This window comes from Homarus americanus, unplaced genomic scaffold (genome assembly GCF_018991925.1).
Source record: "Homarus americanus isolate GMGI-L3 unplaced genomic scaffold, GMGI_Hamer_2.0 scaffold41027, whole genome shotgun sequence".
Taxonomy (NCBI): domain Eukaryota; kingdom Metazoa; phylum Arthropoda; class Malacostraca; order Decapoda; family Nephropidae; genus Homarus; species Homarus americanus.
This window is the reverse complement of record NW_024745073.1, coordinates 7419675-7434403: the sequence shown is the minus strand read 5'-3', so window position 1 is coordinate 7434403 and position 14729 is coordinate 7419675. Positions and strand designations below refer to the sequence as shown.

Here is a 14729-nt window from a genome sequence, read left to right as displayed (position 1 = left end):
AATTTTTTTCCATTATCATGAAAACAACGTTAATATGAGGACCGACTAACAAACGAATCAATGATAATTAACTCCGGTTTTTACTTAGTTAAGATGATGCACTATGCTTTCTGCTCTTTCTTTATGATGGTTCCCACATTCATCTCACGCTGGTTGACATTGGCACATGTCAAGTGATACCCAAGAGATGTCATGGGTCTACTGTATGTATGCTCAGTTGTTACATAACCCACAGCAGACACTTAATAATTTTATATGTCTTTTCTCTTATTTAAACCAGGTTGGTACATTTGGAATATTCCCTTATGCATTTCAGTAACAACCCGTTTCCACCCCACCATGTATTAACCCCGTTACTACCCTGACATACTGATAATGTCGACAATATCCACACAACATCGTGCTGAGGTATCTTAAAAGTTCATCTCACGCAATTTTTCCCTGGCTCAGAACTCCTACTGGATACATTGCTGAGGCATTCTGTGATGTTCAAGTATGTTGTCGTTACAATATTTATGTTCCATCCACCCATTGTCCCTTGCCAACCAGACATCTTATCCGTTATACCTTGCACATGTCAATCCATCCAGACAGTAGTTGTTAATTTTTCCATGTTATAATGAGCATGTGTAAGCCTTGTTTGCAATATTATTTTTGGCTTTTTATGACAAAATGGTGGAGCCAGTTAATGATAGCAGTGGTGATAAATATGTACCTGAAATTGGTGATTCTTGTATGTAATGAGAATTTACTATTGGCTAGAGTAATAAAATGAATAATTTTGAGTCATATAGAGAATAAATGAAAGACATAGTCAACTTAGATGACCATATTTTTTCTGTCAGGTAAGAATTCCTTTTTATAGTACTTATTCTTGAATGGTAGTTTGGTCTTATCTATTATTGAAGTCACTTTTATGCATATGACAAGAAATGGTTCGGAGGTTTGGTAAGGAATAATGTGGAGAAAAAATGCTTGAAACTGTATTTACCATATATTGTTCTTGCTATACAGTACCTGTATCTGTATTATAGAGAAAGGTAAAAGCATGATATTCAAGAAAAGTAATGAAATATGTTTTGTCATTTGGGGCAATATTGTACAGTACAGGTGTTTACTTACTGTAAATATTTAGCATTAGCTATTGAAACATTTGCTAGAGTTCAGTCTGCAATTTTGGCTGTCAAAGCATTCATTAAATACAGTACAGTAGTTCTCGTTACATAACCAGTGCTTGAGACATTTGCTAGTGCCCGGTCTATTGTTTTTGCTATCTAACTTGCATGAAAAGTAGAAATGTATGGAAATCCTGAGGGATGCTACAGCTATTATACACATATGGAGATATGAAACAAAGGAAACAGAAAATTAGCAATATAAATGTCCAGGTGTGTAATATTAAATGACAAGAAAATGGGAAAACTTAATAGCCATCTTGAAAAATATAATATTTAGTTTGAGAAAGTATGCAAATCACCATTACCAGAGATAAAAAATAGTTAGCAGAATCAGTTGCTCCTGTGTACAAAACAAATGAATGTGAAATGGAGGTCAAGGGTTGACCAGTGATTCATATTTAGATTTTCAAAATATTATGATAAACATTTCATGTCAAGAGATGCACAAGCGGGTTGCGTTCTTCAAAACGTTTTGTTAGTTGAAATGTTCGTAACACTGAATTTTATGTTTAACCTACTGTATATAATTGCTTGAAATTTTAGTAAATACCAGTACCTAACTGCAATAATGTAATAAATATTGTATTCTTATATATGCATACCTTTGAATTTACAGTAGTTAATGCAGTAAAACATAATATAAAGTAAAATCGAATGAAAAAATATCTCTAATTTCACATTGTCTTGAAGCTGCCTGGCTTGTCGGAAGGGGTGTTTCCTGAAGGAGAGGTGGATGATACTGTAGCAGCCAAAGTATCAGGTAACTCACTTGCTGCTTTAAAATCAACACTCACACCCTCCTCACTCACTTTAATATTATACCTTTTTGTTCTAGTCTTCAATTGGCCAAGTCACTGGCAATATCATCAAGCTTGGACTTTAAGCCTTTGTAATGTTTTTAGCCTTTTCCTGAATTAGTATCAGGCAGAGTCATTATGTCAAATCTGGTTTTGGTTCACAAAATCAAAATTTTTCCATGTCAATAATCACACCACTTCTCTATTTTAGTAATTACTGTAGACTTTATTAGCATTGATCCCTTTATGTGTATAAGAATTTTTGCCTTACCCTTGATTGTGGTCTCACTTGTAGACCCGTTAAGTTCTTGAACCGCCCCATATACAGAGGAGTTTTGCCCCTCTCAGACCGCTTTATTAGGCCCAATTTTCTATGTTTTTATGATGCACATGGATCCCTTGCATTACTCTTGCTTCTCAGATATTCTGAAGTTCACTAAAATGCCCAAAAAGTAAAAAACAGAAAAGAATGTCACACTGCATTGTTGCCAAATGAATGGTTCACTGGGACTCATAACATCCTGTGGAGGCATTGTACCGAACAAAGTAATTCTTCAGTTCATAACTACGATAAATTTAGCTTATGTTGGATATTAAAATTATTATGACTTCTTATTGGAGTTACTGTAGTTGGTAGGTGCAGTTGTTTGTAAGTCATGTGTTTGTAACTCAGGCACTCACTGTATATACATGTACAGTATCCTTCATTTAAGATACCTTCTTTTGAAACATTTTAATTTTAGGGCACATATTATGGAGCAGTAGCAATTTTGAACTTGGGATGGTTATAAAATGTTAAAATGCCTTCCTATTCTATGCTTGTGTTATGTGAAGGACATTCGAGTGTTAGAATTGTCCCTTCCCACCAGGTGATCAGCCTGTTTACTGCGTGACTGCCTACTGCAAGCATCATTATGTGCTAATGCTGTATGTTTATTATATAGGAACTGTATGTGCTTATTGAAAAATGAAGGGATTTGTATTTTAGTACTGTATATGCTGTACTATTATTTAGTATGGAGAATGTAGATATTGTTTCTGCAAAATTACGTAGTAGTACACACACACATACACACATACATACATTGCATTGACAAGTATCTAAAGATTTTTTCTATCGCAAATCTCTTTAGTGTGTAAAGATTCCTAATGTGATAGATTGGACAGCAACATATGTCTGATTTCTTCCTGGACTTTTTATTCATAAAAAAAAAGTCAAACTCAAAGTTGGGTCCAATAAACACCCAAGTTTCTGATAGAATCAAGGGAAAGCAGCCATGCAATTACAAAATCTAGTGAGCCAAAATAATTAGCTGTAATGCTTCTCAGATTGACCCTGATAATGATTTCAGTTTCCTGTCATTAATATTTTGTCTTTTGCCTTACTAGCATCTGCTAGGCAACCCATTGCAATAGAGGCAACTTAATTGAGGCCTCTTGAGCACTTTTACTTGGACCCTTGCCTTTTGGGTCTACAAGGGTTGATCTTTAAATTATTATTTACCTTTCACCCTTCCATCCTCAATTGAGGGGGTCTTATATTGTAGTTGCCCATCCCCTCTGGAAGGAGAGAGTGAGGGAAAATGATGGAAATCTGCCTTAAACTAGTGCCTAATCAATCAGTGACACTGCCTTCTTATGTACTCATGCAAACCAGGATCACTCAATGAACATCCAGTTTCTGCCACTTTTTCTTTTCTAAAAAGCTAAGTTCCTTGTCCAAATATTGAGAATTAAAAGGTAGTTAACTAGGATTTGTTCAAGTGTTATGATATGTAAGTAAAGAGTTTACTTTTACTAGTCATGGGTTTGTTATATTTATCCAACTCTTGGCCCTTGGTGAGCATGCTAGAAATGGATAACCTCAGAACAAGAATTTACACTTAATTTACTCTCAAAATAGCATACTGTATCTCATTCTGCTTATTGTATATGTAGAGTATTGATGCTGGTCTGGATCTCAGAATCAGGGGACTGGTATCAGGTGAAGCCTGTCTATTAGCACAGGATGGCTGTAAACAGAGTTTATTTTGGTACAGTATTATATGAAATTGGCTAGATCTGCATGTTAAATCCACTGTTCCCTCCTTTTAAAGAAATTGATGTGCTTACACTTCATTAATTAGCATTTGTGAATTCCTCAGATGGTATCTTAGTGAGTCATGTTTAGGTTGGATTGGACATTGAGCACATTTTCAGTAGAAGTGAATTCTGGCATTGTCGTGTTCTTACTAAACCTGAGTTTCAGTACCCCCAATACAGTCTTGCTATTATTACTCCTGGTCAGTACAGTCAAACTTCTAAACTCCGATCACATAAAATCTGCTGGCATCCAAAATTTGAACAGAAAAATCCTGTCATGTGTAACTCGCTAAATTTTCGCCAAGTGCTACTTACTTGTTTTTTCTGGGTCAGCTCTTAATGTAAGTAAACACTAAGCAGTAAATGCTTATATCAAATCACATTAACATATAATTTTTTCTATTCAAGCATTACCATTTATAAGAGTTTTTCTGATAAAGCATTATCATTCATAAAATTCGTTGTGCAAAGCGTATCATTTGCCTGGCAGTGCGGTAATGTATTCTATAACTCTATGTCCCAGTTTTTATATCATAACACTGGCTATAGTTATGAATGTTTGTGCATTTTAAGAAACTTTTATTACAAAAAAATTTGAATAGAACATTATTTTGTTTTTGCAAGTGTAAAATCCTAGCATTTGCATATACCTGTACATACTTGTAATGTGATGTCTTGATGCTTCTGTAATATTTTGCATACAGGGTGGAAGTTTTTTAACGTGATGGTACTGTTTTTCTGCTTTTGTTTATATGTACTATTATATTTAATCCTCTCACTGCTGGATGTCGTAATATTTTTCATTCGTTTCACTCCACCTGAGAGAGAGCTTTGGGCGGCTGAGATCCCACACTTTAGTGCGCAAAGAAATGCTTAACTGGGTATAAAAAAAAAAAAAAAAAATACGTACTGTATACCCGAAATTACAAGTTGGAAAATAACTACAACATATCGGTAACATAAAGCTCATTGGATGATGAATATACAGTATCATCATCAGTTGGGCAGCCCTTGGAAATTTCCCCACTTGGCCTGGTAGTGAGAGGGTTTAATTTTTTTTAATATATGGTACTGTACTGCTGCTTTTGTAATATATACGGTATGCAGTAATGAGTTTTAAAGGCAAACATTGACTTTACTTTCCACAGTATTTAAGGAATTAAGAAAATAATAGGATTTGGGCCAACTTGCATATAATTATTACACCTGAATTGTGTATAAAAAGACCATGATGTTATAGAATCCAAAGTTTGAATTTTTCCAGAATTTGAACAGTGCTTAGTCTTAAACAATTAAGATTTGGGAAGTTTGGCTGTATTTCCCTGGGGGGACAAAGTCTTACGTATTTAAGCCTCAACAACATACCCATCGATTATTCAAGTACAGTACCTGTACAGTAATTTGCTCCAAAGCTTACAATTTGATTCATGATATGCATTGTTGGTACATGGGCAGGGTTGAGCTTGTTATTGTGATATAATCTTCCTTTGAAATATTTGGGGGAAGGTAAGGAGACGTAGGGAACAAGATTGCATAGGGGACACAAGAAGATTAGGCAAAAAATGGGTAACAGATATTAGAGGCCATAATGGAAGGTAGGAGGATCAAAGTTCACTCAGGATCACACATTCCTCCAAACAAAAGGTAAGTTCTGGAGAGGTAAACACACGCACCATTTTTCATGCATACCGTACAATGTTTTTATACTACTAATTTAATTTTTTTTATTAGTTCTTCATATATTAACAGGTTGGAATTATTATTTTTAGTTAAATTTGTATGTTATGCTGTTTTATTATCCTGAATTGGTTAAATAGTGAGACTGCATTTTCCTCTTGTAATTTTCTATTTTTATGGCTAATCATTTTTTTTAAATACCCTGTATACAGTGGTCCCTCTGTTAACAAACACAATTCGTTCCAGAAGGTCGTTCGTTAACCGAAACCATTGTTTCAATGGGATTTTGGGTAATTGGTTCCAGCTCACCAAAAATTACATATAAAGTAAAAAAAAAATGCAGTAAAGTACACTTACTTTGAGGTGTGCATGTAGAAGGCTCCTGGTTGATGATGATGGGAATTCGAAGTGGGGTGTAGGAGAAGGGAGAAGAGAAGGAAGTGGGGGTGGAAGAGAAATCACCCCATGCTTGATGCCATCATTTCACCCATAAAATTTTAAGTTCACTTGGTGTAATTCAAGATTATTTTCTTTAAATCAACACTGTACTGCACTATATATTGTCAATATGTTAAATAAATTTCAGAATGGCCAATAATTGTACAGGTTGTACCTCTCTAGTCCGGCATTCTGTGGTCCGGAACGATTTTAGTTTGTCCAATAGGTAGATAGGCAGCTTTATATATATATATATATATATATATATATATATATATATATATATATATATATATATATATATATATATATATATATATATATATATATATATATATATATATATATATATATATATATATATATATATATATATATATATATATATATATATATATATATATATATATATATATATATATATATATATATATATATATATATATATATATATATATATATATATATATATATATATATATATATATATATATATATATATATATATATATATATATTATTATTATTATTACAGGAGTATTAAATTTTTGCCCCTCAGGCCCCAATGTGGGTCAGTGACCTATGCCCGGGTGGGCTAATCCCCTTAAAAAAAAAAAGCCGCGGGAAATTAAGGTTTGTTTACATCCGGCAGTTCGGCTGCTCTCTCTCTCTCTCTGCTTGTCTATACAGAGTACAACATTTAACCCTTCAATATATATGAGCAGTAAATAAGTGCTGCTTTCATATTCTTATGTAGAGTAATGACGATATGTTTTCACATGTGCGCACTTACGTACGCGCAGTCTCACTTTTTTTTTTTACCATTAATGGTTAGCTACTTATATTGTTCCATTTATTAACATTAAATAACATTACAGGTACTTCAAACAACCATATTATTTTTTTTTACATTAATTTTACTACAGCTAAAATCAGGGTGTTATTTTCTTCAGTTTTATATGTAGAACCAATCAGTCACTGGTTTTGTAAGCTTTAACATAAACAATGCCGGCAGCCGTCTCGTCTCCTCTAATATTCCACATATTATTAATAAATTGTATTGTTAATTTTGCACACACAAACATTATTTCAATAAAAACAAATTCAGAAACATTAATTAAAATATATATGAACAGTAAATAAGTGTTGCTTTCATATTCTTATGTAAAGTAATGACGATATGTTTTCACGTGTGCGCATGCGCACTTACATACGCGATCTCTCTCTTTTCTTTACCATTATCGTTAGCTACTTCTATTGTTCCATTTATTAACATTAAATAACATTACTTAAAACAACCATATTAATTTTACTACAGCTACAGCCAAGGTCTTATTTTCTTCAGTTTTATATGTAGAACCAGTCAGTCACTGGTTTTGTAATCAACGAAAACAATGCTGTGTCATTTCCTCGTGTGTTTTAATATTCAACGTATTATTAATGAATTGTATTGCTCATTTTGTACACATAAACTATAATTCAATAAAAAAGACATTCAGTAATAAACAATAATGAATCTTTTGTACATAAGAGAAATGACGCTGTTTACACGATTATGCACGTCGTCTGCACGTTGGCGGGCCGTTCAAACCCGTTGAAATTCAAGTTTCCGCCGTCAAAATTTGTATTTATTTATTTTTTTGTGTGTTCCAATAAAATACGTTAAGAATTAAAAACTCGCGAAACTTGAGAAGCTACTATACGACATTTAACCCTTCAATATGTCTTCAAAGAGACCATGATGCAGAGAAAGTGGTGCTAGTGCTTCCAAGCATAAGCACAAGTCACTATCCATAAAGGAAAAAGGTGAATTTCCATGGTCCGGCAACTTCCATGGTCCGGCAACGGTCAGGTCCCGAGGTTGCCGGACTAGAGAGGTACAACCTGTACTGTAAAAACGTAAAAATACTCTTGTGTTTAAGAGACCCACAAGCAAGATGTTTCGTCCACTGAACAGAGATACAAACTGAGGCCTTGGTGGGTGAGTGAAGTGGCTGATGGGCGCACCAAAAACTAGTTCCCTGTACTGCAATTATGTTAAATACGTATTAAGATGACTAAAAATTTTAATATAAAACTTGGAAAATTATTGAATAGTATAACCTTCTTGATATTTACTCCAATTTTAACGAATGTAATCCCTAGAACCGATTTCTGTATTGGCGGACCAATCTTCCAGCTGGTGAGCAAGCCCAAGCATGTCAAAACATTTTCGTAAGAATTTTGTTAACCGAATTTTTGTTCGTTAACCGAAATGAAGATTTTTATGGAAGGTAATTCGTTAACCGAGGCGTTCGTTAACCGAGGGACCACTGTATATACAGTATATACTCGTACAGTAGTTAACTTTCTTTTGTCTTCACCCTCCTATTCCTCTTCACTTTCATTTCTCATTGTGTATATACAGTACTAGTTTTCCTAATTTATTGAAGAGGAATTCCAACATGTACAGTTCTACCACACAGATCATAGTGAGACCTGATCGCCTTACACCTGCACTACTATGCACTACAAATCACAGATTGTTGTGAATTTTGTGAGAATGCTTCACCTTTTTGTTATTCCTGTAGGTAGTCTGATATTGTATTGGTTGATATACCCTGTAGGTCAAAAGCATTGGATAGATGAGTAAGTGACCACAAAATACAATCAATTTCACTGGTGTATTATAGGAGAACCACAGGAACAGAACGGCTTAGTTGAGTTCAGGAATGGTAAATGTTGTGTTAAAAATTTATCTGCAATATGTGAACTCCAATAAGTTGTTCTCTTACAAACCCATATTATGTCAGGTACAGGTATTGGGCTATTTATTCAATTACTACAGTAATTATTTATTTACTCACTACTTCTGACAAATATTGTTACAATAGAAGCTTCTGGAATGTAAATAAACCCTTTCATCTTGCTTTTAGGGAATTCTTAACTTCTGAATACATTATATATAATGTTGTTTTTTAATTAAAGTATGCATACAACACTTTTTATTTTGTAATTTAAGGAGTAAAACAAACATTCGACTGAGTTTGTATGTGTGGAAGCAAAATTTTACTTAGTTTTCTTGTAGGCCTTGGGTAACATGGGTGACCTACTGTAGAACAGGGTATAAATTTCTTCCAGAACAATGAGCAATATAATGAAACCATGTGCGAAGAGAGGTGCATGTAACTACTGTACTATTAGCTGAATTGAAGAGCTTTGCTTCTTTCTCTAGTCTTGAAATTGTTTTTGTATTACTGTATTTCATATTTTTATGGTGCATTCTTTAATATGACTCCTGGTAATTGCATTAATATTAACATTCATATATCTATTCCATGCAGTATGGGTATGAATTATACAGTACAGTATATTGTATGTAAAGTATTTATGAGTTAATTTCTTTATGAATGTACCATAACTATGTACCCCATGAGCAGATTGGCTCATTCACAATTACAAAGGAAATCATTATATACAGTACTCAAATAATGAACAGTGCCAGATTACTTCAGCGTAAAAATGTGTGAAAATTCAACAAACTGTAGGATACCTTGGTGAACTTTAGTTATGAAGCAGTACCAATCATAAATTCACAGGTTAGATTGGTGTATGTTAAGTCTCTGTATCTATTAAGCTGCTTTGTGTCTTATTTGATTAGGCTGTGCTGTTTATTAAATTTTTGTGTTTTAGACATTTAAAGTTTATTTGATTATCTTAAAATCTTTTACATTTTGTCAAAAAACCTAAGCATGAAAAAGAAAAGAAATTGCTTTCAAAATTTTTACACCCTAGTTTAGGTAATGTGCATGATATGTGTCACCAATGCAACCATGACAAGAGCAATATGATGCCACAACACACAGAAATAGATCCAGGAGTGTGTTCAGGGATAGCTTGACACTGCCCCACTGAATTTCTTACCAGTCATGTAGAAATAAGGTAGATTTAGTAACACATAGGATATAGCTACAGAGGTAAGTTCTCTCTTTATATGGTATATAACCTTAAAATTGGTATTAGTGGAGGGTTATGTAACATAGAGACCTGCCATGTTTAGCCCTGGATATAACATCCCTGGATCCTTCTTGACACACCTGCACATCTGAAAATGGATTGTGTATTGTGGGTAATGTTTACTTCAGTAGGAAAATTGCCTCATTCAGGATAGCATGGATGAAGTGGGGATTGATGGACTGGGTGGTAATTTGATGTTCCTCCCGAGTACATCCATGCAAGACAAGATAGCCTCCATTTTGGAAAACTCCTTCATGGGCGATGATGACGCATAAGATGGTGGTGAGGAAGGGTTACTCTGGGTTAGGTTGAGGGCATAAGGTAAGATATAAGTCTTCCTCAGTAATTTTTGTGAATGGCATGAGTAATTTTGAAATATGCAGTGCTGTTCTGGAAATAAATTTTTGCTTATTGTGGGAAAGGAATGATAGTTCTCTTGTAGATTACACATCCATTGCATCAATAAGAACAAAATGTTTGGCATTGTATTGATGGAAGTAAGGGGCACAATACTAAGTTTAAGAGCAAAATCTATTTGATTAATAATAAAGGAGTGCTGCATGGAGATCAGAGTTACCAAGCCCTCCACAATTTTTTTGGGGTCAGAGACAGCCTCCTTGCCAAGTTCTGTCACAACATCGTGTTGACATAGTTTCTCAGTTGCACCTCTTTACCTCACAGGATTCAGGTCTATGTCTGCTAAAAAGAACCCCCAGGAGGTTTCTGCTATTCAAGTAATTTAAAGCTGCCAATCTGGAACTTTGTGAGTGGCAAGTTTGAAAAAAGGATTAAAGTGAACAAGGTTAATCTAAGGCAGATGATCTTGAACTGTGACTTGTTCCACAGAATAGTTTAATGGTTTACCCCTCCTGTAACACAAAGTATTAAATTGAAATAAGCAAACTGGGTAGTTTAAAAAATTTGATTTGATTAAAATCCCAATAACACGTAATAGTTTCAAAAGCTTGTATGTCCATATTCCTGAACTGGCTGCTACAAAGCAAAGTACTTTATAACTGAAGCCTTAGTTTGATATGGAGAACATATTCTTTCCCTATGATTGTGATTTATCAGTACTGTACTGATAAGCTTTATGGTTGTACTTTATCAGCATTACCAAGCATCAGCACTGACTGGCGTATGTAACACGATTACTCCATTTTAGATATTTTCTTCATAAATGGAATTGTAAGACTACATCCAAAATGGCTTGAAAATTACACAGACTCCCACTACTTCCTTTCTTGTAACACTGTATGGGTATTAGATGCAGTACAATACAGTTAATTCTTGTAAATTCAGATTGGGAAGAAGATATCGATTTAAAATACTCAGATCTTCTAATAAATGAAAAGTGACACTGGACATGTTTTGAATTTCAAAAAATTGTGGGAAATAATGAGTGCAAGCAAATAATAATGATAAATGTGAGTTACCTGTTCATATAGTACTAAATTTATTTAACCCTATTTAAAAAGTTATAATACTCTGTACTTACAATAAACTTGGGTGGGCAGCATTGCTTGACTATCTGGGTCTCTCCTTTTATCAACACCAGAGCCAATATTTTCTCTGTCACTACTATCTTGTGTTGGCCCTGTCATCCATAACTATCATTACCATCACTTACTTCAAGCATAGCTGGTTATAATGTGAGACGTGATATGGACTCATTACTGTTTAGACATTTTCTTCTTGGTTTTCCTGAACACTGTCATCTTCATTAGGTACAGTTTTAAAGAACTCTGTGATGAGTCTGTCTTTTTAAATGTGACCGTGACATACTGTACAGTACAGTCTGGATTTACGCGGTCAATTGAACCCGTGGAGGTCCACGTAAAACGAGAAATGCGTAAACGAAATAACAACAAGGAATTAATTGAAATAGAGACTGGGTCGACCCCAGACTACCCTTTTTCCGACACAATACGTACGTTGTAGTAAAAATAACATCTTAATTTTATGATGGTATGCACACAATTAATATTTAAGAGAAATACAGTCGCTGGGTTAATGTCTGTTCAAATAATAGACTCAACCCCCCCCCCCCTCTTCCCACACTAGCTGGCTCCCTCTCCCCTCCCTCCTTACCCACCCACCACCTTCCTGAGAAATGTTTTGGGAAAAAGACTAGGCTTACAGGTTTAGTAATTAATAATACCTCACACTTAAGTTAGGAGAATATAATTTACATTGCTGGATTCCTTGCAAGACAGCGAATAATTTGAATATAAACGTCATATATTTTGCACAAAAGATAAAAATTTTGCTCTCTAATAAAATTCTTAAATTAGATCTAAAATTTGTGTCTAATGCAAATTTTAGCTTGTTTATATTCAAATTAATCACTATCTTATAAGAATTCCAGCAATGTAAATTATATACTGGCCTGGTAATTTCTATGAATTTTATGAACTAAAAACAAAAATCTCTAGTATAATTAAACAAATTATACTTCACCAGATACAATACATACATTGTAGTAAAAACAAACAGCTTAATTTTATGATGGTATGCACACAATTAATATTTAAGAGAGATATAAATAATATTAGGTTTTTTAACACTTACGTTAGTAGAAGAGATGGCTGGGCATACGGGGATGGGGGGTTGGTTCCGGGGCAGAGGGCAGAGGGCAGATTATTGGCCCTCACCTGTATCACTTGTATTAATTGTATCACTATCCACCACAGAGGCTTGCAGGGCCTCTTTGTCAAACCCCTCAAAGTCCATATCCTCACTATCACTGACTTGGGCCGGCTGTGGTGGGTGGCGGGTGAAGAACTCGGTAATGTTTTGTTGACTGGGAGACCTAGTGCGCACCCTGCCCGCGCTGCTTCCCGCGTAAATGACGAAATGTACCGCGTAACTAATAATTGCCTGTCTGGCCAGGTGCCGCGTAAAGGAAATCCGCTTAAATCCAGACTGTACTATACTAGTATGTTCTGCACTACATTACTCAAAGTAAGATGACAGTGAATAACACAGCTATAACTAATTATAACTCATGGTTCTCTCATTGAACTGATGCATTGCATTGTCAGTCTACTGTAAACTGACTTGGTTCAGATTTTTTTTTGTGTGTGCGTGTGTGCATGTGTGCGTGATTTTGGGGTTTGCATTAGTACAGTACAGTATATTATAGAGAAGTGCAGGATGAAGAAAAAATTAATAAAAAGGGGCAACATAACTCGTGGTCTGGCTATATCTAGTGGGTTTGGATTGAATATAGTAATTTATCAAATATTGAAATATTTTTTTAATAAAATATGCTGACGGGGAATATTAGTGTGTGTACTGTGTCTTAGAGAAACAAAATAGTGATAGTGATAGAAGGGGGTCTTGGGCAGTACAGTACCTGTATAGGTTATGGAACACATAACTATTTTTTATGTAAATGGTGGTTCATTTTAAGGGATTTTGGCTTGTGCAGTTTTTGACGTTAGGAAAATATGAAAAGCGAGATTATAACAAATAAACTCATGGAAGTTTTGCTTTATTATAAATTAATCTTGCAAAATAGTTGTCTGTATCTTACAGATGCTTTGGCAGAAAACAAGTGCTGTAAAAAAGCATGTTGTTTATTTGCATTTTTCATTACCCCCTGTACTAAAATGGACAAGGGCAGTGTCTGCCAACCTCAAAATAAAGGATATCAATGAAATACCTTCAACTATCAAAGGTACCAGTAACTGAATTTTGATAAAACATGTTGGCATAATAAACTTAAAATTGAGGTGATTCATATTCACTAAACACTGTAGGTAAAGTGAATTTCTAGAATATGGGATTGAGAATTTATTTAATATGTGTTAGATGAGGCAAAAATCAGCATATGCAATGAACTCGATGCCTCTTAGTTAGGAGATATCTTTTGCCTTGAAATTTACATGATGATTAGTACACCAGTATCTGTACAGTATGTTCAAATACCAACAGATGCAATATTTCATAAAACCCTCTGTGTCTCTACAGTGTAGTTGCATTATAGCCCAAGTTTTATTATTTCGATTGGCCACCCCTCCCAGAATGTTGTTAAACTGCCGATTATAAAGGAAGCTTCAGTACAGACTAAAAAAGGATGTGCTACTGTACATATCTTTGAATGCAAATGGTGATACCAACCAAGTTTCCAATAGCCCGTACAGAATTGTAAGGCTTGTTGGATCAACAAAATTTAGGTTAATAGGCAACTGGCACAGACTGAAATTTGAGTGAAAATGGTACATATCTAAACCAAACATGAAGAACCCTTTAGCAAGTGTTTTTAGCATTACTGTTAGATGTTAAACACATTTAAGATGTAGAAATGGTGAGCACCAAAAGTGTTCAGAAAAAGCTTTGACTGCATCACCTGGTTCTGAATGTGGGAAAAGGTGTATAATTGATAAACATGGTTTGATGAGAAGAGCAAAAGAGTATGCCAAATAATTGGAAAGGCCCATAAGTATTTGATAAGGTATACTGTACTGAGTGTAGAGCAGAGTCATGAGGCAAATGGTTGATGAAATAATTGTTGGAAAACATGAATTCATGTAATTTTGTTGTTAGTCTTTAGAAG

The 14729-nt window shown here is 34.5% G+C and overlaps 1 protein-coding gene across 14 annotated transcripts in view; it reads left to right on the top strand.

Annotated features, from left to right (window-relative positions):
* Positions 1–14729, top strand: part of LOC121878315 (protein phosphatase 1B-like) — a 50577-nt gene that overhangs the window by 25534 nt on the left and 10314 nt on the right. For 4 of the 14 annotated variants that reach the window (XR_006091126.1, XR_006091127.1, XR_006091125.1 and 1 more), the window contains exons 10-11: positions 1869–1938; positions 10850–10970. The exons of 1 other annotated variant lie outside the window; for it this stretch is intronic. Coding sequence is in view for 7 of the 13 variants with exons in the window: in XM_042384421.1 (XP_042240355.1) it covers positions 1869–1938; positions 10850–10911 (132 nt within the window). In the remaining 6 variants the exon portion in view is untranslated. 9 more of the 14 variants (XR_006091130.1, XM_042384421.1, XM_042384424.1 and 6 more) reach the window with 9 other exon arrangements.